The 23,809-nt window shown below is 43.7% G+C and overlaps 1 protein-coding gene across 6 annotated transcripts in view; it reads left to right on the top strand.

The window, feature by feature from the left end:
• NEDD4L (NEDD4 like E3 ubiquitin protein ligase) overlaps positions 1 to 23,809 on the top strand; it is a 335,334-nt gene that overhangs the window by 293,400 nt on the left and 18,125 nt on the right. For all 6 annotated transcript variants that reach the window (XM_024754790.1, XM_024754788.1, XM_024754787.1 and 3 more), the window contains 5 exons: positions 6,950 to 7,015; positions 8,788 to 9,017; positions 10,479 to 10,600; positions 12,523 to 12,593; positions 14,455 to 14,550. In XM_024754790.1, the coding sequence (XP_024610558.1) occupies positions 6,950 to 7,015; positions 8,788 to 9,017; positions 10,479 to 10,600; positions 12,523 to 12,593; positions 14,455 to 14,550 (585 nt within the window). The remainder of the gene's footprint in view (positions 1 to 6,949; positions 7,016 to 8,787; positions 9,018 to 10,478; positions 10,601 to 12,522; positions 12,594 to 14,454; positions 14,551 to 23,809) is intronic.

Genomic DNA, 23,809 nt, shown 5'->3' with positions numbered 1-23,809 from the left:
CCTTTTGTTACATTCACAGTCACAATAAGTTAGAGTAGTATTTTCTCTTCTCCATCATGAGAAACAAGGTAAATTCAAGAAACGATGCTGTTTTCAAGCAACAGAAGACTTTTGACAATGATGAAGCCTTTTCAAATATTTCTACTGCTTATTGATCATGTCTTCATGCAACACTGTTAGTTTTTATAATTACTATTGAAAATTATTTAGCATCATAAATCCAGGTAGATGTGCCCTGAAGAAAGCTCTTTCTTTGTTTTCTACTAACAAAAGAGCCTTGTTTACTCTTTTTTTTAATTATTGGTAGTATTTCTTTCAATAAGAGCATGTGTATTTAGGTAATTATTACCTTAGTGTAGATGTAATCTGTTTACCTTAGTGTAGATGTAATCTGTTAAATCTTCGTTTTAATTCAGTTCTAAATTTTTGGTAATTTCCATAATGGTTTCTTTCTGTCCTTAACTTATAAATTATTTAGAATATGCTTTTTAGTTTCTGAGAGTGTGAGAGGGTTTTTACCTGTTTCTTACTGATTTCTGATTTTATCGCATTGTGGTCATATAACATTGTCTATGGAATATTATCAGACATTTGAAACGTCTTTGGAGGCTTGGCCATTTTTTGTTAATGTTCTTTTTGTGTTTGAAAAGAATGTGTATTCTGTCTTTGCTGGGTATAGAGTTCTTTATATATGTCTGTTACATCAGGCCTATGGTGTTCAAATTTTCCATTTCCATGACAACATTTTTCCTGGCTTTTCTTTATCTAACCGAGTCAGCTGGGTCAGCATCTCCCATGGTGACTGTGGCTTTGTCAGTCATTATGTTCACTTTCTCTTCACTAGTACTTGCCTAGTATATCTTTCCTGTCCTTTAACTATCTCTGTTTTATCTTTTTTCTTGCTTTCTGTTGGACTGATAGAGTACTCTTTATTTTCTTTCATTTGCTATACTTGCTTGGACGTTGTATTTTCTATTTCTGTTCTTTTGGTGCTCACATTAAAATTTTTAACCAATATACTTGACCGTTGTCAAAATTAATCACTCTCTACTCTTTTCCTGGATAATATATGACTTTGGGGAACTTCAGTGCTGTTCTTCCCACTCCTACTTTCCATTGTTCAGTGGAATTTAAAAACTACCTTGTCTTTAAACTTGCCAAATAATCATTAATATTTTCTCTTTTTTTCAACAGTCAATGCTTGTTTAATTTACTTATATGTAAACAAATTCCTTTGCCCACCATTGTTCTTTTTTTTCTAATATCTTTATTGGAGTATAATTGCTTTGCAATGGTGTGTTAGTTTCTGCTGTATAACAGAGTGAATCAGCTGTACATATACATATATCCCCATATCTCCTCCCTCTTCTGTCTCCCTCCCACCCTCCCTATCCCACCCCTCTAGGTGGTCACAAAGCACCGAGCTGATCTCCCTGTGCTATGTGGCTGCTTCCCACTAGCTATCTATTTTACATTTGGTAGTGTATATATGTCCATGCCACTCTCTCACTTCGTCCCAGCTAACCCTTCTCCCTCCCCGTGTCCTCAAGTGCATTCTCTACGTCTGCGTCTTTATTCCTGTCCTGCCCCTAGGTTCTTCAGAACCCATTTTTTTCTTAGATTCCATATGTATGTGTTAGCATACGGTATTTGTTTTTCTCTTTCTGACTTACTTCACTCTGTATGACAGTCTCTAGGTCCATCGCCTCACTACAAATAACGCAATTTCGTTTCTTTTCATGGCTGAGTAATATTCCGTTATATATATGTGCCACATCTTCTTTATCCATTCATCTGTCGATGGACACTTCGGTTGCTTCCACGTCCCCACCATTGGTTCTTGCATCTACTTTTTTCCAGGTTAAGTTTTCTCCTTAATAAAGTTTAATCTCTAGTTCATGGTTCTCAAAGTGTGGCCTATAGATCAACAGCATCATTCAGAAGCTTACTAGAAATGTAAATTTGGGGCTCCCAACCCAGACCTACTGAAAAGCAGCAACTTTGGTTGTGGGCCCTGCGGTCTGTGTTTTAACATACGCTCCCAGGGATTCTGACGCTGACTCAAGTTTGAGAACCTCTTCTCTGGTGACAATTTCAGTGAGGGTCTGAGAGAGGGGGGCTTACCTACCTCTCTGTTAAATGATAGTTTAGCTGATTATAGAATCCTTAGTCAACAATTTCTTTCCTTCAGTACTTTGGAGACTTTTTTTTTTTTTGTCTCTTCCGGCCTCCATTACTAATGATGAGAAGTTCGTTGTCACTCTAATTGTCATTTTTTTGGTGAGTAAATCTCTCTTCTCTGGTGATTTTGAATTTTTCTCCGTGTCTTTGATATTCTACAGTTTTACTCTCATGAATCTAAGTGTGGATTTCTTTTTATTTATTCCGCTCTGGATTCATTGTGACTCTTCCACATGGGGATGGTGTCTCTCCTTTATTCAGGAAAATTCCCTGCAGTTATTCCTTCACTTACTGTACCTTTCCCATTTTTATTATCTGCATCAGTAATTCCTATTGGGTATTTGATTCAGTTTTACAATCTGTCTCCCTTATCTTTTAGCTTTCCGATCTTCTTTCTCATTGCTGTATTGTGGGCTCAGCTCTTCCAGTTAATTATCTTTTAAGCTTTTTATAATCTACTCTATCAGTTCATTGTGTCTATTATTTCAGTGACTGGATTTAATTGCTCAAAGTTCTATTTGGTCTTTTTCGATTTGCTTGGTCTTTTTAGTTATTGTTATTTGGTCCTGTTCTTCCCTTTTATTTATTTTTCTATTCGTACTTACAGCTTTTTAATCATTCTTAAAATATTTGTTCCAGTGCCTCTTCTAGATTATTTTATTATCTCTGCTTCTAGGGGCATTAAATCTCCCACTTGTTATGTCTGTAGACTCTCCTCGGTGGTAGTTGATTGCCTAGTTCAGTTTATAATTTTGTGTTTTTAAGTGTGTGTGTGCTCATCTTCATTTTTTTCTTTATGGGGCTTTTATACATCCTGACTTGTATTTACTGTTAACTTCTTAGCTTGGGTTTATGCCCCCTTAGTTACTATAACTATGGACCTCCTACCTACGTTGGTGTAGGCTTGGGAGTCTGAATTTATTAGAGATCTGGTTTTTTTGTTTGTTTTTCTTCCGGTTACCATCCTGGATAGAAGGGAAGCTTCCTTGCAACTCTCCCAGGCCTGTGGGTAGAATTTTCTTGAACCCTGTTCAGATGTAGGTCTTAAGCAGGGAACTCTGTCTGACTCCGCTGGTCATTACAGACTGTAGGCCGTGCTCTGTGTCCCCATGTGAGGATTAAAAACCCAAGCCCAAGCCCCAAGTCTAGGTCCAAAGCCCACTTCTTTAATTTTGTCTTTCTGCATATCTGGTACCTAGAGTTTTTTCCCCAAGTTTTAAAAGTACCTGCATATTAGGGGAGAGGGGACCCTTCTGTGGCATTACTGTGAGTCAGTATGCTGTCTGTGTGACAAGCATCACCATTAAAAGCATTAAAAACGTGAAGTGCTATTTGTAGTTGCTACTCAAGAACACTATCTCATGCTTGTGTAACACTTTGTACTTATTCAAGAACTTTATAATCAGCTGCTTTGAAACTCACAGCAATCCTCTCAGTATGGTGGGGAAGAAGTTGGGATTCCCAATTTGTCAGCAGCTCAGAAAGCTAATTGCCAAAAGTTTGGCACATGTCAGAATCCAGGCCAGAGCCCCAGATGTGCTGGCTTTACCGATGTCTCCATGTCAGGCCTGAGCCCTTCTCTGCAAGGAGCTCCAGTGTCCGTAATGGACAATAATGGCATGAAAACCTTTAGACCCCACTTACACAATGTCAGGTTTTCATTTTGTTCAAAAAAGAAAGCATATTTAATAGAGAGCAACTTTAATCAACAGATATGTTAATTCTTTAAATAGCTTATCTTACACATTATATTGCATGTAAGAAAATAAAATGCCAGATTTTCAAGAGAGAATAAATAATTTGGCCTGTCCAATGCAGAAATGTAATTCTCTTCAGAGGCTGCAACGTATGGATGTCTTTATCCTGGTATGTTGTTGGAATCTTTAAAGGAGAAGAATATAAAAACCTACTCTTCTTAGGCCATCATAAGAACGATCCCTAGAGAGAAAAGATGAGTATTGGAGGAGGAGGGGTATTTCTGAACTTTCACGCATCATTCCCCAGAAGAAGAAAGACCAGAAATATCTCAGTACTGATTTCCACCGACATCTAGTCAGCACCCACCAGGTTACACGCGGACAAAGGCAGAGATACCGTGGGCGGGGGGCAACACTTTGAAATATATTCCTTGGGAAACTTGTCATTTAAGACAGTTGAACTTGCATTCACAGTGATGAATGTTTAACCCTTTTTTCAACGTTTTCAGGCAGGGAAATAAAAACAAAAAGTAATTGCTGGGAATCACAGATTTTTGGAAAGGGAAGAGCCTTAAAATTTGACTAGTCAAGTCTTTCTGCTTAACTGTGAAGGAATTCCGGAGTGGAGAAGTTATATCACAGAGCTAGCTGGCAGTAGAGTCTGCCCTGGAAGTCATGTCTTCTGAAGCTGGCATGAGATAATAAAAGGAAACCTTTTTTTTTTTTTCAGCTTAATTTTCTTCTGTTACAGTTAATCATAGCTAAGAACATCAAATACTTTTCCTCTTTTGAGAACTCACTGTTCCTGTCGTGGTTTGTTCCCTCCTGTCATTCTGGTTTCTGCTCAGATTTCCCTTTCTCAGCTGCCTTCCCCAACCATCTCATGTAAAACAACCACTGAGGAACTCTATCATTTTTCCACCTAGCATTTACCACTATGTATTCATTTATTTCTTATTGCCTGTTGCTCACAATAGCTTCTAAAAAAGCTACAGAGCAAAAAGCATGATAATGCCTTTATTGGCTTATGTCAGACCATTGTATCCTTTTCCTTAGGTTGGTGGTTGTCCAGATAGTGATAAAATGTCTACCTTTTCTGGAATCAGAATTCTTAACAGTGTTTCATCAGACTAAACACTGCCCAGAATAAATACGATATGTAGTCAAATCTAATGTTCAGTGAAGAGGCACATGAAGACTGGCTTAAAAATTAAAAACTAAGAACAGACCGTAGGTAGTATTGTCTTTAGAATGTTCTTAAGACACTTAAATATGTTGTCTTTTGCTCTTGAATTACAAAGCAAAATACTGACATGATCATTGTTTTCTATGAGAGTAGTAACTTTTTTTTTTAACATCTTTTTTGGGGTATAATTGCTTTACAATGGTGTGTTAGTTTCTGCTTTATAACAAAGTGAATCAGTTATACATATACATATGTTCCCATATCTCTTCCCTCTTGCGTCTCCCTCCCTGTAACATGTTTTTGTTTTGCCTTACTTATTATTTGTTGTATGACCAAGTCTTAAAACAGTATGAAGGGAGGAAGCTTTTGTTCTTCATTTCTCCTCTTTCCTGTCATGGTGAAGGTGTAAGGTTTCGAGTCTGGAGACACTTTGCAAAGGATCAGTATTTTATTAATGTAGCACAAAATGATATCAGCAGAAGTATTCTTGCCCAAATTCACACTGTGCGCTAAAAAGCAACGAGTTGTTCTGACTGTGAGGCTGTCACAGTTACATCCAGGTGTGTGCATAAGCAATCCTTTCTGCTTCATAAAAAAAATTGTAAGCCTTTTCCATCGCCTGAAGTCACAGCTCCGACTCTCGGATACTGTAAGCTACTTGACATCATAGCAAGTACCGAATATTTAAATGACTATAAAAATGTAATTACTTTGTCTGAAGAGATTCCAGAACTTATGAATAACGTTAGCTCAGCTACTGAGCTCACTCCTGTGGTATCATCACTCTGCTCCATAGATACAGCATTCCAGATTTAAAGAAATCCTTGCCCACGACCTCTAAATAGTCAACTCCTAAAATGAGGACGTTTCCAACATGCTGTTTACCCAGTTTTTTTCCTTGACAAGTGTATCAGTTCGCTTGCCTTTCTGCTTGTTACTTTTCTCCCAAAGATTTTTTTTAACATATTTATGGGAGTATAATTTCTTTACAATGTTGTGTTTGCGTCCTTATTCCTGTCCTGCCCCTAGGTTCTTCAGAACCAATTTTGATTTTTTTTTTTCTAGATTCCATATATATGTGTTAGATGAGTTTTATAGTGTCTGGCCTTACATTTAGGTCTTTAATCCATTTTGAGTTTATTTTTGTGTATGGTGTTAGGGAGTGTTCCAATTTCATTCTTTTACATGTAGCTGTCCAGTTTTCCCAGCACCACTTGTTGAAGAGGCTGTCTTTTTGCTATTATATATTCTTACCTCCTTTATCAAAGGTGACCATATGTGTGTGGGTTTATCTCTGGGCTTTCTATCCTGTTCCATTGATCTGTATTTCTGTTTTTGTGCCAGTACCTTACTGTCTTGATTACTGTAGCTTTGTAATATAGTCTCAAGTGTAGGAGCCTGATTCCTCCAGCTCCGTTTCTCCTTCTCAAGATTGCTTTGGCTATTCGTCTCCCAAAGATTTTTAAAGCACAATTAGTCTTTTCTGAACGACAGTGTAGGTCATTTGGAGTTGTGTGTTAAAGTATGATAGACAATAACTTACCTAAACTACAACCTATAAAAAGATTACAATGTACCCTGATGCATATTCAGACAGAAGTCACATGGAAAGTCTATTCAGTTTATGTATAATACCTCTAAATGATTCCTTGAATATCTGTATTGTTGTTTTCAGGGGTGAAAGCCCTATTCAGTGCTGATTAACCTTAATCATTTCTAGAACGTTCGCATGTGCTACATAGACATTATGTAAATTTCAGTGGTTATATGGAGAGTGACGATTTTAAGGTTCATGATTCATGAAATTTTCTGAATGTTGGCTTAGTACACATAAAATTTCAAACATGTTGTTCATATTATCTATATTTATACATTTGTCTTCCAGGCTGTTCCTTACTCCAGAGAATTTAAGCAGAAATATGACTACTTTAGGAAGAAATTAAAGAAACCTGTGAGTACATATCTTCCAAAAATGCCGTTTTAGTCATTTGTAAGTTACCCAAATTACTTCACTGAGAACAACTCGTTTCTTACTGTTACGTGTATACTAAAAATATGACCTTCCTTTTCTCACTGCACTTTGATCCACCTGGATCTTCAATCTGAATTTTCTTTTTAACAGACATGGTAAGTGAAGATTAACTTAGTATTACATATTAAATCACCTGAAGGTAATTTCTTATGTAATACATTAAAAAATAGAAACGATTTTTATGAGGTATAAAATAATTCAGGAACTAGTGAAAAAATGTGGAGAAGCCTATGCAATCAGTTATGGCTATCCTATTTAATAAAACCTAGATCCTAATTCGAAAAATGTTCCAGTCCCTTTAAGTTCAGAAATACAGTTTTAATGATGATATGTACAACAAAAATATAATTTATAATATTTGACATATTAAGACCAAGTGTAATTTTCATATTAAAATTCTTACTAGGAAACCCGTTAAGATTCTGACAAAACTGAGAAACCCTGTAAGGCTTTTTACAGGCAGTGTTTTAAAATACAATATTATACTTTCTACTGACATCTCTCCCCAGATACTTTAATACTATGTCTTCTGTTTTACTTTCTGATTTCACCTCTCTGGTGTAAATTTTACCAGTTTTCTCCTAAGTTTGTGTCTTCACTATTTTGGGGGTGTGTTTGTTCCCATCGCCATTTCTTGGCTTCCTCATTGGGGAAAGCTGCAGCTCAGACCACCCCCATTTGCCTGTGTTCCTTCCCCATCTCCCCCACTGCGCTCCACTCCCTCAGCTGATGCCTCATTTTCCTGGCTTCTGCTATGGATGAGGCACTGGGGATGCAGAGACGCTTGAAACACAGCCTCTGCCTCGGGGAGCTCCCCCTTACGGGTTCTGTTCTCTCTTCTAACATCCTGACTCAAGGAGCTCCTGGATAACTCCTTCTGAAATGACTCAAATTTGAACCTGTGGAATTCCAGTGTTTCTTTGTGAGTCACCTGCATTTCCTCCAGTGATGTGATGACTGTAGATATCACGCTGTCTCACTTCGTGGCACTTGCACCGTGGTACCTTCTGCCTGGAAACTGACTCTGTAGATCCATCATCCTGGCAAAGCTGACCCTGGACCTGTTTTGCCAGGAAGCAGTTATTCACAACTTCAATCAAGTGCTTTTTTATTTTCACGTTTAGTAACTGTTGCCTTTGGGATGCTTTCCCACAACTTGGCCGTGATAATCAGGGTCCCACTCCCCATGGCAACAGAACTAGCTTGTAGGCATCATGGTCACAGCTACCAGCTGGAGTCCCTACCAGGGCTGAGGGTCGTCCCAGCCTGGTCAGGTGGGGATTGTCTATGGGTTTTAATCCCCTGGACTATAGTCCCTTTCTTTGACTAAAACAGTGTACAGAGTTGACCATATTTCAGTTGCCAGTGGGCGGATAAGTGCCCCACAGTTGCTTATAAAAGGGAGAGAGGATGACTGTCTTCACTCAGTATAGTTTCTTCTGCAGCGCGTGTTGCTGGCTCAGTCTGACACCTGCTGGTGGATGCTGTGTGTCTCCTCCTGACATAAGGCTTTCTGTCTGTGTGAAGAACAATCTAGAAAGGAGAGAGTTTCGGTTGGAACCATTCATCATTGCTTGTTTATTTGAAGGCTGCCATCATTTCTGCTCTTTGTTTTTGTTTTTTTTTCTGTTAGGAAGTAAGGTGTATATTTACTGTCTGATGGTGTGTGGGGGTTTTTTTCTCGTTTTTAGGCTGATATTCCAAATAGGTTTGAAATGAAACTTCACAGAAATAACATATTTGAAGAGTCCTATCGGAGAATCATGTCTGTGAAAAGACCAGATGTCCTGAAAGCTAGGCTGTGGATTGAATTTGAATCAGAAAAAGGTCTGGACTACGGGGGCGTGGCCAGAGAATGGTTCTTCTTACTGTCCAAAGAGATGTTCAACCCCTATTACGGTCTGTTCGAGTACTCTGCAACGTAAGTGTCTGGAGTGCATTCAGAAGGTGTCCGCACTGAAGCAGTTTTATTCTTCATGAATTTAAACTTAATGAAAGAATAAGCAGCTCACTCAGAGGTGAATTAACACTGCTGATTTCAGCCCCTCCCCACCAGCCCTTATAAGTCTAGAACAGGTCTGACTCCACATGGTGAACTAACGTACTCTGTGAACACCTAAAAATAATTCTTCTCTTGTCTGTTGTGTTCATGTAATTGAGATTGAAAATGTGTTGGGTACTTAACGGTAAGGAACAAGGCAATTTTCATTCATAACGTTATGTTAATTTAGGAGAATTTGTCACTGTCAGAATTCAGAAGGTTGTTGTCTTACGAACAAGAATAGTTTCTGAAGTCAAATTACTTAAAGGCAAACTGAGGACCCGTCCTTTAGGATCCAAAGGACCATGCCCACCCCACCTTGCATTAGGATTTCATCACTGCCAGGCATGCAGACCGAGGCAGAGTCCATTGCTTTCTCGGGAATCAAACATTGCTACTTGCAAGGCCACCCTTTCCTCCTCCAGGCTGTGGCTTCTCCAAAGGCTTAGGCAGGACCCGAGCCCCCAGTAAAACAGTTGACCTTGAAAAGCAGCCTGTGCTCTGCAGGGACAAGGGTTCTCCCGTGTCTTCCCCCTGGTGCCGGTCTCCTGGGGAGCTCTTTTGGAAGGCAGTCTCAGTGTTCTTCTCCGATGCTCCGGCCAAGAATTTCCCATTTTGTAAAATTGATAAAAGCCATTGAAGTGGAGGGGAGGATCCAGAGGCGAGATCTGCACCTCTTACCCACATCCCCAAAGCTGCCCCCAGAAGAATCTGGCCCCGGAGCCCATTTTGCAAACCACCTATCCTCCTGATGGTGAGATCAACGAAGGGCGATGAGGTGCACGTCAACATCTTGAGGTTTGCACTGTTGGGATAGCCGTATGTTGCTACCAGTGGCCTCCAGGCTTTTCAGGGCAGAATGCTGGTCAGATGGATCAGGGGTTGGACCCCTGGGAAAAATTTTAATCCCCAAACCAAAAGCTTCTCAAGGGAGTTAACCCCCTTTCTCACAGAGACAACGTGTTGCACTCACACATAGCTGGGAATCCATGTCCAGCCCCTTTGGTATGTGGGGCTTCTCAGCTTCCCAAAATCCTTGGCTGAACCGTATGAAATTGAGATTTTTGTCGATCAGCAGTAGTCAGATCTCCAGTTTCTCACGGTTTAACGTAACGGCATATTCACCAGCTCTAGTAGACCTCCGTCCTTGGTCACGGAAAAGGGCTAACCAGATAAGCCCCGTTGTCTAGCTTTTATGCCTTATCTGTCAGGTACAGGATGTTTGTAGGCATGCTGTAAAAGCTTAATGATGGGCAGCACCGGAAAATTCAAATTCTTGCATGTCTTATTTATTGCATTTATTTACCACCTTTCTTTTTCTCTCTCTCCCTCCCTAAAAAGGGACAACTACACACTTCAGATCAATCCCAATTCAGGCCTCTGTAATGAAGATCATTTGTCCTATTTCACTTTTATTGGAAGAGTTGCTGGTCTGGCAGTATTTCATGGGAAACTTTTAGATGGTAAGTTATTAAAAAGTGTTGAAGTAATAAAAATTGGACAGTGCTGTCTGTGGTCTCTTATCAGGTGTCTTATCTTTCACATCATAGGTTTTAAGCAAAAGTGCTTCACTGGTTCTCCCTCTGTAAATCAGTAGTTTCTTTAATGTTTTGTCCATAATGAAGGTGCTTTTTTTTCCTGGTGTCATCTTAATCTGATCACTGAAGACATAGTGTCTACACACAGTTTGAAAAAGGTTTTTTTTTGAAAAACTTAAGTGTGAAACACAGAACATTCTGTATTTGTGCATTTTCTATGTTTTCCAGAATAACATTTCTTTAGCAGGAACTAGATTTGATGATAGATGGAAAGTGTTGATTGAAAAGTTCATTAAAATGGTCTGATTCAGCCAGTATCCTGCCATTGTCCTGTTTGTCCCCAAATTACCATTTTTTTGAACGTGAAGAGACTGTAAATAATTTCAAAGCAGTGTTATAACTCAGCTAAGACCTTGACCCCTGGGATCACTGCTGAAAGAGATGGCACAGAATAATCTCATTATTATCTAAAGCACGTAAGTCATGCAAAGTACCAAGAATTTCAAGGTACCTTGGAAGTCAGGAGTGAAACCCCCCTCCCTGGCTGAATCAATAGGCTTATAATAGAGACTTCTTATGGATTTGGTCATTGAACAAGTAGTGCCCTTAAGAGAACATTACAGAGATCATCAGTGAGGAAAGAGAATCAGAAATATTTTTGAAGAATTTAGGTGTGAAATGGTTGAGAGTAGAAGACAGATCAAGATTTAAGATTGACACTGCAGTTACTGTAGAGAGACATTTCCAGGAGAATTATGTGAATTGCATTTGTGGAACCTTAGCTATGCTAGTTGATGTACCCTGTGTACTTTCTCCTTTAATAAATTTTTACTGGTAATGGCTAGCTGATTTTGATCCTCTAATTTCAACACTGTATTTTTTACGGGGGCGGGGCTGGTGGCAGGAGTAAACACTCTTTTTTCTGATTGGGGGAAGCTGGTCTCACTCTGTATAGGTATATACAGTGAATGTATTTTAATTTGCAGCACTGAAGTCATGCCATAGATTATTAGAATGGCCGTTATGTACCTTCCGCCGAGAAAGAAGACGTTCTTAGTTGCTACAGGGGAAATAGAAGTTTAAGCTGAGATCCTGACCTCAGGGGACCGATGTTCTAGGGAGGGTACGGGAAACATGGGTCCAGAGTCCAGCAGAAGGGAGCACACGGAGGTCTCTGGCGGGGAGCGCTTTACCGGCATTAGCCTCGCCGGGAGGCTGTGGTGGGGTTGGCGCACTTAGAAGCTGGGATCGTTTCAGAAGAGCAAGGACGGGCCAAGAGTCAAGGCTGCCTGGAATAGTGATGGGGGCATCTAGGTCCCTGCTGCAAAAGGAGATAGGAGGTAACCGTGTCCTCGGGAATTGCAAGAAGAAGAGCCCGAATGCCCCCCAGGTGTGTGGCCAGCAGTGTCTTTGTTTTCCGGGACCATGAACAGCCCTGGAGGCAGAGCAGACACGCTGCACATCAGATCAGCCCCTACTCCCTTCTGTGGCTTCACCCCGCCAGACAGCAGGGGCTTTGAGCCTCAGCCGCAGGGCCACACTGAAGCCAGTGGGAGCGGGAACGGGCTGCAAGGGTGGCTAGTTAGACCTGGAGGGGGCGCTGAGGATGGGAGTTGAGGGTGAAGGGGGAGGACTGAGGTTCCGGGGGCACCTGTGTCAGGAGGTGCCTTCCTAAACCCCTTCCCCCAACCCCGCCCCAAACCAGGCCCTCATCTTACTGGAGAAAACCCTCAATTGTTCTGTCCTGGTCTCTCATTCAGATGAAAGCAGGTTAATCTTCTATTTCATGCTCGGATGCACGGCATCGTCAAAGATTTGAAACTAACTCAGTTTTCACCGCGTTTTAGGTTTCTTCATTCGACCGTTTTACAAAATGATGCTGGGAAAGCAGATAACTCTGAATGACATGGAGTCTGTGGTGAGTAAACAGAGGTCACTCCCGCGGGCCGCACCAGCAGCTTGTGCATTATGGGAAGGCAGCTGAGACCATGCTGTAGTCACAGCAATTTTTATGGGCATCGCCATTCAGTATGGACAACAGGGATTGTTCAAGAGGCTAACTGATCTCCCTGAATTTTTTTTTTTTTTTTGTGGTACGCGGACCTCTCACTGTTGTGGCCTCTCCCGTGGCGGAGCACAGGCTCCGGACGCGCAGGCTCAGCGGCCGTGGCTCACGGGCCCAGCCGCTCCGCGGCATGTGGGATCTTCCCGGAGCGGGGCACGAACCCGTGTCCCCTGCATCGGCAGGCGGACTCTCAACCACTTGCGCCACCAGGGAAGCCCTCCCTGAATTTTTTAATAAGCAAATCATTGTTCACATTTCCTAGAGTCGTGGTATTTAGGGTGGGTACACCCACATCTCAGTTACCTCTGCTTACTCGGAACTGGTTTGACCAAATTAAATCCAGGGGTCATTTGGAGACCTCATTGCTGCCCTTGTTTTCCATGGAAAACTGCTAATACTGCACACTTAGAGGTTCATCTGCTATCCCTCTGTTTTCTGACCTCAAAGAATGGCAGGGAGCCAGACCAAAACAGTAGATGAAGGGAAGACTATTTATACTCATCCCAGATACGGAAGAAGGGTAAGGGACCACTACAGTGTAGGAGAGGAATGAAAAGTTAGAAACTAATTGCTAGCTTTTGATTAGGGTTTTCATGCCGTAGTTAACTTATTTAATCTAGGCTGACCATTTTAGAGCTGAAAGGCTTTTCTATAAAGAACAAAAGTTGATGCTCTTTTCCTGGTATACTTTTGCTTCCGTTTTTCGTTTAATTTACCTGTACTCCCACCATTCACCTCGCACCTCTCACCATTCACCAGCCACACACGGGGCCATCAGGAAGCGTCTTCGTCCATTTGGGGTGTTTGCAGCTCTGCTTTCACGTTCTGTCACTTGAGTCAGAAAGCATCTTCCTCCCCTCAGCCTCGCTGCCGTGTTGACTGTACGTGTTGTGTAGTTGGGTATATGAGCCGTGTACCCTTCCCTCACAGCTCATCCTCTGGGTGTGGAAGGAGAGTAGAAGGCCAGCAGTGCCCACAAGTCCACTGAGCTGGGTTTTCCCCGGGCGGGCAGCTCTGTGTATCCATGGTACCCGTGTCGAGTTTCCCTTCAGCTTTTACCTGTAGCGTAGGCTTTATGCTTTTGTTACTGTATGGTGAGGAAGCTAGGAGTATAAAAATCTCTCTCCAAGTCTAAAGTAATTTTATTCGCCATGTTGACAGTCGGTGCACACGTTCTGTTTGGTCTTCGTCGAACCCCTGGGGCTGCCCAAGAGACAGAGGGGTCCAGACTCTCGGGGCCTGTGTTCTGGGCTTTGACACCAGGGCAGCCTCTTCCTGTTTGCTCTCAGGGACTTGCAGAGAGTGCTGGAAGCACAGGAAGGGGCGTAACTTGAAACCATTGGTATTTAGGTAGAGCATTCTCTATCCTTCCTCCTTTCCTCTGATATTTTCACTCTTAAAAGATGGGGAGTATGTTCATCTCTACATGTTCAGTTCCGTAATGTTATGACGGCCATCCAGAGCAGGCTGCTTCCTCTTGACAGAGGACAGGATCCAACTACAAACCCCTGTTACTACCAAAGCAGTTTTTTAGTTTGTATTTTTAAATTAAAGTGGAAGAGAAGGTTTGGGGTAGAGCTGGAAACATATTAGTGACTCAGGCATTTCTTGAGATTCTGGATGCAATTACATTTAAAGGACATAATTATTTAAAGAAGTGAGTGTGTATTTTGGGGAAAAACGCTTAATTTTAATTTCTGTGTCATTTCTGTAGGATAGTGAATACTACAACTCTTTGAAATGGATCTTAGAAAACGACCCGACTGAACTGGACCTTATGTTTTGCATTGATGAAGAAAACTTCGGGCAGGTATGTGTGGGTAACCCCACGCGCTCCCCCTTGACTTTCAAAGAGTCTTTGCTTCTTTGAGTCTTTGCTAATTATCATCTGATTGTATCAGTATCTTATTGTCATGCCAGGAAGCCAAGTCCCAATTACAACTGCCTCTCTTCCTGCAAAGTTAGAGACATTCTAAGGCCTCTGGTGTGTGAAGTAGCACCTACTTCTCACATCTAAAGCAGATCTGAATGTGAATGTTTGTGCCTTGGTTTTTGGGGGGTTTTTTTTGTTGTTGTTTTTGCGGTAGGCAGGCCTCTCACTGTTGTGGCCTCTCCCGTTGCGGAGCACAGGTCCGCGGCATGTGGGATCTTCCCGGACCGGGGCACAAACCCGTGTCCCCTAGCATCGGCGGGCGGACTCTCGACCACTGCGCCACCAGGGAAGCCCTGTGCCTTGGTTTTAAATTTTAGATACTTCAAAAAAATGGTGTAAATGTTTACTTAGTGATATAAATACATGACCAGGAGTAGGTGATGCCTGGGGAGGGCCTTGGTTTTTTTCCCTCTGCTTTAATGGTTCCCTTGTCATGGTGAAGTTTGTCTTTGGGGGCTCAGCAGGCTCAGGGTCTTCTAATGTTCCTTCTTGCTTTGCACCAATACTGTCTTTAAGGCTGGATTAACCATAAAGATCAATTTCAAAGATAAAGTTGCCTTCTTGGAATTCTCATCATCATCCTCAAGTTCTGTAGGATGTGTTTGTCTTCAACCTGAAACCTTTGGTTCATTTGTCCCCCGGTGATAACGGTGCTTTTGGGAAGGACTTCTCAGGATTATCCAACCCCTGGTACCTGTCCTTTCACAAAAGCCCAGAGAGTTCCCATCTACCAGACCAAGTGTACGTGGCCTTGGCGTTCATGCGACCATGGAGCCCGTTTTAAGGGTTGCTAATGGAACATGACATTGATTGGCTCTGCTGTCCAAAAAGTGTGCTCACGTTGGCTGCCATTTCACGATGCTGTGCTCAGTTTTATAGGTGAGGTAAGGAAATCAGGTCCCTGCCCTCTTGGGTTCGCAGTCTCAGAAAAAAGAAGCTGGTGCCGCTGGATACAAAGAAATTAATGACACATGGGATAAAAACTGTTGCGAAGGAACGTGATCACACACACCAAAATCACTTGTTACATCCGCTCAGGCCAGGAAACCGTCACTCGTGTGAGTCCCAGAAGTGGGTGGGTCTCAGGGAGTCTCTGTTTTCTTTCCTTCCTGGTTGGTTGAGTTGAGGCACCAGGAATGAGAGACACCCTGGGATTAATGCAAATCATCAACGAGTCCATTAAGAATCTCATTTTGCCCTCCCCATCCTTTTTCGCTCCGTACTGTGTTTCATGCCCCCAAACCTTCACAGACCGATGGACACTGCTGTCCTTGTGGGAGTCCTGTCGTGGGGTGGGGGAGGGAAATCTGCACCACGCCCAGAGCTGTCCCCTCCAGGTTAGCGGTGGCCCCCCTGCCCAGGACTGAATGTAAATGGGTTCTGGCCCTTGTCTGCTTCCTTCCTCCACTGCTCCCTCCCCTGAAGCCCCTGCAAGTCACCCCCACTTCACCCCTTCTCCCCACTCCCCACCCCGCTCCGCTCTTCTCCTTCCACCTCTCCTAAGCCCTGCTGCTCTGCTGGCCCCGCGACGCCGATGCTCCCCTGCCCACTTCTTTCCTTGTCCTGCCCTCGCTCGCTGGGCGGCCTCTCTCTGCGCATCTCTGCGCTGCTCACCGCCAGCCTCTTACCTGCAGCCCACACCCTTCCTCTAGCGTCCAGATTCCCCCTGCTTCGGCTGCCTCCTGAGCTGTGTCTCCTGAAAGACCCACAGGTCCCCGAACTGAAAAAGCCACTTTGTCCTCCCGACCCCCGATCTCCACTCCAGTCTAACCAGTGGCCACACCCTCCCCTCCGGCCTGAAACTGGAGTCCCCTTGGAATCGTCCCTCTCCCTCCGTGTCCAGCCGGTCACTGCGTCCTCTAGCCCCAGCCTGCTCATCGCTCCCCTTGTCTGCACCCTTCCCTTGTTGAGGCTCTGCCGGTTCCTTGGCTGTGTCGTGTAGCAGTCTCCCTGGTCCCTACGTCGCCCCTCGCTGCAGTCCGTTCTCTGATGCCTCCACACATATGCTCCGGATGTAGTGGTTCTAAAGAGCAAACCTGGACCTGTAACTCTTCTGCTCGACACACATTCTTCACTGGCCAGCCTGTGCACTTCAGTGTGAATTAAAACCTTTCCTGCACGGCTTAGGACCCCTCGCTGCCCACCTTTACCTTCCCTCCCAACACCTCCGTCCTCTCACCTTCACAGCCATGGGGTGCCTGCCTCGGCGTCCCCCAGGACGCCCCGTGTCCTGTCACTGGCTGCGTGGCACCCTCTCCTTGCCGACCCATCCTCCCCTCCCCCGCCATAATGCTCTGTCCTCTAGCCATCCCCGGCCTGCCGCCCGCTGTGAGCCCCCTGAGGTCTCCTTGGTTTCTCCAGTGCCCGGTGTGTAGCGATGGCTGCTAAATGCTTAGTGAGCAAAGGAATGAATCATGCTGCCTAGGTTTTTTTTTTAATGTTATAAGTAATGGAAGCTCCAAGTGTGAGACAACAAAATAATTGGAATTGCAATGACTTTTTTAAGCTGGACATATTTAAGGGTCTTAACTGCCAATTTTCAAAGGATAACACATGGCTAACCATCCTAGAACTGTGTCTTCTTTGCATTTTTAACACATGTAGGGAGGAGTAGAGATAAAGAACTAAGGAAGATTTAAAATCAGTCTTGGGTGTCAAATGCAAAAAAAAAAAGGTCTCTTTATATTATATCCACTTGTAGAAATCCATATGACTAACTTAACACAGTTCAGAAGACATTAGTGATGCCAAAGTTAGAAGCAGACTAAACCTTCCTTAGTTACAGTTAAATGTAACTATTTCCACCTAATAAGTACAAACCACACAAGATGTTTGCATTTTTTAAGTAGACTTCTAATAAAGATTCTGATGGTCGTTATAGCTCATGTCTATGGTTCATTAAAAACAATTCTTAAACCTCCTCATTTAATGTGGGTTTTTCTGACTTTGGATTGAATCAGGTAGAGTAAATGCAGTCATCAAAACAGACTCACGAGATGAGTAAGATAATGATGAGGTGCCCTATTTGTGAAATTACTGGCTTTCCTTTTTAGAAAGCGAAACCTGATTAACGAGGAACTAGCGTATCTATTTTGCGTTCTGGGAGGAAATGTAGAGTGAATTAAGCAGCCATACATTGATCTCATCTCCCACATCCAATCCATCACCAGGCCCTGTTCATTTTGACTCCCGACTATTCTTCAGTTCTCTCTGTTCTCCTTGTCTGTCTCACCAACAGTACCCAAGCCTAAGCTACCATCTTCTCTTGTAGATTCCTAACTGGTTTTTTATATCCACCTTTGGCCTCCTACAATGGCAGAGTGGTCTTTTCAGAATGTGAAATTATCATTCCATTCCTCTGCTAAAAACATGCAGAGATTTCCTACTTTATCACTGTCAAGATAAAGACCCAAGTCCTTAATTTGCCTCATGAAGTCCTGCGTGGCTGGGCCCTGCCTGTTCATCTCCAGGTGCATTTTGCATCAGTGCTGCCCCTCATGCTTTCTGGGTCTGGTCCCACGAGACTTCTTGCACACACCAAGCTCCTTCTTGCTGCAGGACCTTTGCACATGCCATTCCTTCAGTGGGGAACACACTCCCATCGTCAGTTCAGACAAAGCTAGCTCTGACCCAGGACCACAGTACTTCAGAGTATCTTCCGTGTCTCCCTATGGCAGGTACCATAAGTGACTTTGCATGTATTTGTATGGTTATGTGTTTAGTATCTCTCTCTCTCCCGTCAGACTCAGTCTCGGTGATGGCTGCCCTGGGTCTGCCTTTTGCTCACCATTGTGCACTCACCATCTGGCAGTGCCTGGTACAGGGTAGACACTCAAAATAGAGGTGTTGAACCAAAAATGTGGACGTCAGCAAGAGGCCTGTGCAGGCCTCCCCCTCCCCGAGCCCTCTGCAAAACTGCTGACTGTGCATTGCCATTTTCTAACCCAAGAGGAAGCCCACGCCTCCTCGTGCAAAAAGATAAAGTCATTTCTTCACTAGAGTGAAGTTACCACAGAAGTGAAATGTGCGTGCAATCGGCCTTCCTTAGTGCTTTTAGGCGCTCTTTTTCTCATTCCATGATTAGAAATACCAGGCCATGACGTTCGGTGGCAGCTGTCACTTCATGTAATGAAATTGCAGCTGTTGCCGCTGTTTTCCAGTCTGCTTTTTTTCTGGTTGGTGAGAATCCGCAGCTGCTGGTTTCTGGGGCCGACTGACAATGTTTCAGATGAACAAACTTCAATATTTGAACAGTCGTCGTATGCCAGCCAGAAAGAATCAACCATACACTCACGTACAGCCCTGCACGCGCATGCCCCACCAGGAGGAGACATCCTTTAGAGCCGCGCCAAGCAGAAGTTCTTGACTGCACTCAGCAGAGCGGCGCCTGATTTGGTTGCTTTGAAGAGGCGCTAGCGGTGTGGACTTCCAAGAAGCTGTGCAGTAGGGAGGGGAAGAGAATGGGCAGCAGCCTGTCGGAAAATTCTTGAGGACCTGGCCTGAGTTGGGTGAAGGCATATGCATTCTCAACTGGGGAGACGACACCGCTAGGGGGCAAAAACTGGACAACTTTTTGTCTTGGAGGACAGGAAGTCTCAGCCATTACAATGGCCTGTGGTCCTCCAAGGGGGCCACAGAACATAACACGATGCACCGTGGGTCTCTTTGGTAAGATTGCGTGGGAGGGAAGGGGCAACTGGGGGGTCTAAAAAGGCTCCTGGGGGGTAATTAATGGGGAAAAAGGCTGAGTTGGGGAGAGGGATAAGGGAAGAGGCAGAAACTGGAAGTAGGAAGGAGAGAGAGGTGAGAGGCAGAGCGAGGTCGTGGCTGGAGCTGGACAGAACCAGACCAAGACCCCAGTGAGGAGGTAGTTCCTCAAAGACCAGGTGAAGGCAGTGGGGCTGGTGGCAGCTGCAGGAAGCATGAAAGCAGAAAGGTGGGCCGGCCGCTGGGAGAGGCTGGGGAGGATGAGGACAGCGCCCAGTAACACGAGCAGAAGCAGTCAGGCCTTCCTCTGCCTGGGTCCAGGATACCCGATTTGACCTAGACAGTTTCTTGGTGGACTCCTCAGACATTTGTCATAAAGCATCTGAGGAAGATCGGGGAGGTGTGTGTGAATCTGAAGTTGTCACTTGGCCACAGAAGAGGGGTCCAGTTCTGTGAGAGCTGCATCCCGGAGCTTCCTCTGATCTTTGTGGTCTTTACGAAGAAGAGAGAGGAGTTCATACTTGGGCCAGGAGACTGCAAGAAAGTGAGTTTTTTTCTACGAGCACTTATTAACCCCCTTCTGTGTGCCAGGCACTGGGTTAGTGTCTTCATGTTGGGTCCTTGAGGAAGGAGTTCAGACACAAGACGAGAACTATATTTAAAAAGTGGAATTTGGGACTTCCCTGGTAGCACAGTGGTTAAGGGCCCGCCTGCCAGTGCAGGGGACACAGGTTCGATCCCTGGTCCAGGAAGGTCCCACATGCCGCGGAGCAGCTATGCCCGTGTGGCACAACTACTGAAGCCTGCGCACCTCAGAGCCCACGCGCCACAACTACTGAGCCTGCACTCTAGGGCCTGCGTGCCGCAACTACTGAGCCCACGTTCTGCAGCTACTGAAGCCCTGAAGCACTCCTAGAGCCTGTGCTCTGCAACAAGAGAAGCCACCGCAATGAGAAGCCCGCGCACCGCAACAAAGAGTAGCCCCCGCTCGCCGCAACTAGAGAAAGCCTGCACGCAGCAACGAAGACCCAACGCAGCCAAAAAAAATTTAAAAAGTGGAATTTGAACAGCAGCCCACAAGTGGTGTGTGAGGAGAGGGAGATGGGGGTGGAACACCAGCGGAAGCCTGACTGAGAGGCCCCTAGGTCTTGGGGAGGATTTCCTCTAAGGGAGCAGCTTAGGGAGCAGGCCTGGAGGCCCCCTTCCCTGCCTACCCGGAGAAACCATGTGACCCACGGCTGCCCCAGCCGTCGATTCCTTACTCAGCACAGAGAGTATGGTCCGGTCTTGTTATTTTTTCTTTTTTTCTTTCAAAAACAATTTTATTTATCTGATTGCAAAATATTAATCTTAGTAATAAAAATAAAGTCAGTACAATAAACACATATTAAAGTCACTCATAGTTCCTACCACCTAGAGAAAAATCACGAGTAAAATTTTGATTTGTATCTTCCAGAATGATTCTCTGTAAACACACACACAAGGTTTTATCTTTTTAACAGAAATGGAATTGTACAGTGTATACAGTTTTAACTTAATATATTGTGGGTACCTTTCCATGTCAGTAAATACCATTTTAATGGCTACACCGAATTCCGTTTCACAGACTGTACCTTTTTTAACCGTGCCCTCGTGGTCGGCATCTGGGCTATCTCAGTATTTCACTCTGTAAACAGTACGATGAGTATAATCCTGGGATATACGTTTTGTACACTTGACCAATTTCTTTCTCTTGGTATAAGTCCTAAGAGAGAAATTATTAGGAAGAGGCATATGCACATTAAAATCTTGACTCCTGTTGCCAAATTATCTTTTCAAAAGGTTGAACCAGTTAGATCCTCACCACCAGCACTGATAAGAACCGTTTCTCTACGCTCAGCAGTGCTGGCTGATTCTGCCAGTTTTCATCACTAGGGGCTGCTTTTGGAGGCGCCAGAAGTGTTTTTCTCCTTTCCCCTCCCCACCCTGTCTCATCTGTGGTTGACCCTCTCATTCAGTAGCTCTGGAAACTGCAGCTCCCAGAAAACATTCTGTTCTAGCACAGCTGAACTGTACTGAAAGCCTCTCAAAATCCAGAACCGGGCTTGGATTTATTAACTTGTCAGTTGGTGTGGATCTGATAGAAAAATCTCATCATGGAAGGGAACGGCAAGACAATCTTCGAGGAATAAATGGGGGGAGAAAGAAAAACTGTCTTATTAAAAAATATTACAAAAGTGTAAATGAATACTGACTACAGACCCCCAGATAATCGACTACAAAAGTGTAAATGAGTACTGCTTACAGACTTCCAAATAAATGTCAAAGAACTAAAGATGTTTTACTATAAGAGACCTCCCATCCCACTCCCTAAGTGGAACTGTTTAATATCTTCAAAAAAGTGCCACGACCTGCGCAGGACAGGAGCAGGTCACCACGGGGGGTAACTGGATGGAATGGAAGACAGCAGCCGGAAGGGGGCACCCGGCAGGAGGGAAAGATTTGAAGAAGAGTAAAAATATAGTAGCAATTAAAGTCCGTACTGCATTTGCAAATATTTTCTCCCATTCTGAGGGTTGTCTTCTTGTCTTGTTTATGGTTTCCTTTGCTGTGCAAAAGCTTTTAAGTTTCATTAGGTCCCATTTGTTTATTTTTGTTTTTATTTCCATTCCTCTAGGAGGTGAGTCAAAAAGGATCTTGCTGTGATTTATGTCATAGAGTGTTCTGCCTATGTTTTGCTCTAAGAGTTTTATCGTGTCTGGCCTTACATTTAGGTCTTTAATCCATTTTGAGTTTATTTTTGTGTATGGTGTTAGGAAGTGTTCCAATTTCATTCTTTTACATGTAGCTGTCCAGTTTTTTTTATGTCTTTTCTGATTTGGATTTCTTTTTCTTCTCTGATTGCTGTGGCTGAAACTTCCAAAACTATGTTGAATAATAGTGGTGAGAGTGGACAACCTTGTCTTGCTCCTGATCTTAGAGGGAATGGTTTCAGTTTTTCACCATTGAGAATGATGTTGCCAGTGGGTTTGTCATATGTGGCCTTTATTATGTTGAGGTAGGTTCCCTCCATGCCTCCTTCCTGGCATATACCCTGAGAAAACCATAATTCAAAAAGAGCCATGTACCACAATGTTCATTGCAGCACTATTTACAATAGCCAGGACATGGAGGCAACCTTAATATCCGTTGACAGATGAATGGATAAAGAAGATGTGGCACATATATACAATGGAATATTACTCAGCCATAAAAAGAAACTAAATTGAGTTATTTGTAGTGAGGTGGATGGACCTAGCGTCTGTCATACAGAGTGAAGTACATCAGAAAGAGAAAAACAAACATCATATGCTAACACATATATATGGCATCTAAAAAAAGAAATTGGTTCTGAAGAACCTTAGGGCAGGACAGGAATAAAGACGCAGACATAGAGAATGGACTTGAGGACACGGGGCGGGGGAAGGGTAAGCTGGGACGAAGTGAGAGAGTAGCATTGACATATTACACTACCAAATGTAAAACCGATAGCTAGTGGGAAGCAGCTGCATAGCACAGGGAGATCAGCTTGGTGCTTTATGACCACCTAGAGGAGTGGGATAGGGAGGGTGGGAGGGAGATGCAAGAGGGAGGGGATATGCGGATATATGTATACATACAGCTGATTCACTTTGTTGTACAGCAGAAACTAACACAACATTGTAAAGCAACTATACTCCAATAAAGATGTTAAAAAATAAAAAAATAAAGTCCGTACTGCAGACAGTAAAAACGTTGAATTGATGTTGTGGAAAGTGGAGCTCAGTCACGTGGGAGGGAAACGAGATCCCTTCCCGAATAACAAAAAAAAAAAGGACAGAGAAGAAAATATGAAGGGCCGAGACAGAGGATCAGTGGGCTTTGATTGAAAAGGCTGTCTCCATGTGAAAAGGAACAGTAATCAAGTGCATCATCAGAGAAAACGTTCGGAGAGGAACAGGATCTGATACTGAGGCCAGAGAGGCCATCTGTCCCGCGCGTGTGTGGCAGGGCTGGGGAGGGGTCCCTGAAAAGGGACCTCTGCCAAAGCAGGAGATCTGTTGCAGGTTTGAATCTGTGTCCCTCGTGATGGATGCAGCCTGGATGCTTACTCTGGAGAACCCTCTCCCTCAGGCTTGGCTTGGCTTCCTCTCAGATGTAGCTGGGTGGATGTGGGAAAAAAGACCACAAGGAATCCCACCAGAACACACATGTGGTTACCTTTGAATAGGGGAGCTGTGAGTGGTATTTTTTTCCTTTTTATTTCCCTGGAATTTCCATGAGAGTAAACATTTTATTTGTTAGGTCAGTAGGCCTCTTCCTTCCCTTCCCTTCCCTTTTGCTACTTACTGCTTTATACACTTTGATGTTAAGCCAGGGCTGGCTGTGCCTCGAGTTCAGCTGCTTTGCTCTTTTCACTCCTGGGTCACTC

Source organism: Neophocaena asiaeorientalis, unplaced genomic scaffold, assembly GCF_003031525.2.
Source record: "Neophocaena asiaeorientalis asiaeorientalis breed wild unplaced genomic scaffold, Neophocaena_asiaeorientalis_V1.1 scaffold124, whole genome shotgun sequence".
NCBI lineage: Eukaryota > Metazoa > Chordata > Mammalia > Artiodactyla > Phocoenidae > Neophocaena > Neophocaena asiaeorientalis.
The sequence above is the reverse complement of the archived record's forward strand: the minus strand, read 5'-3'. Positions and strand labels throughout refer to the sequence as shown.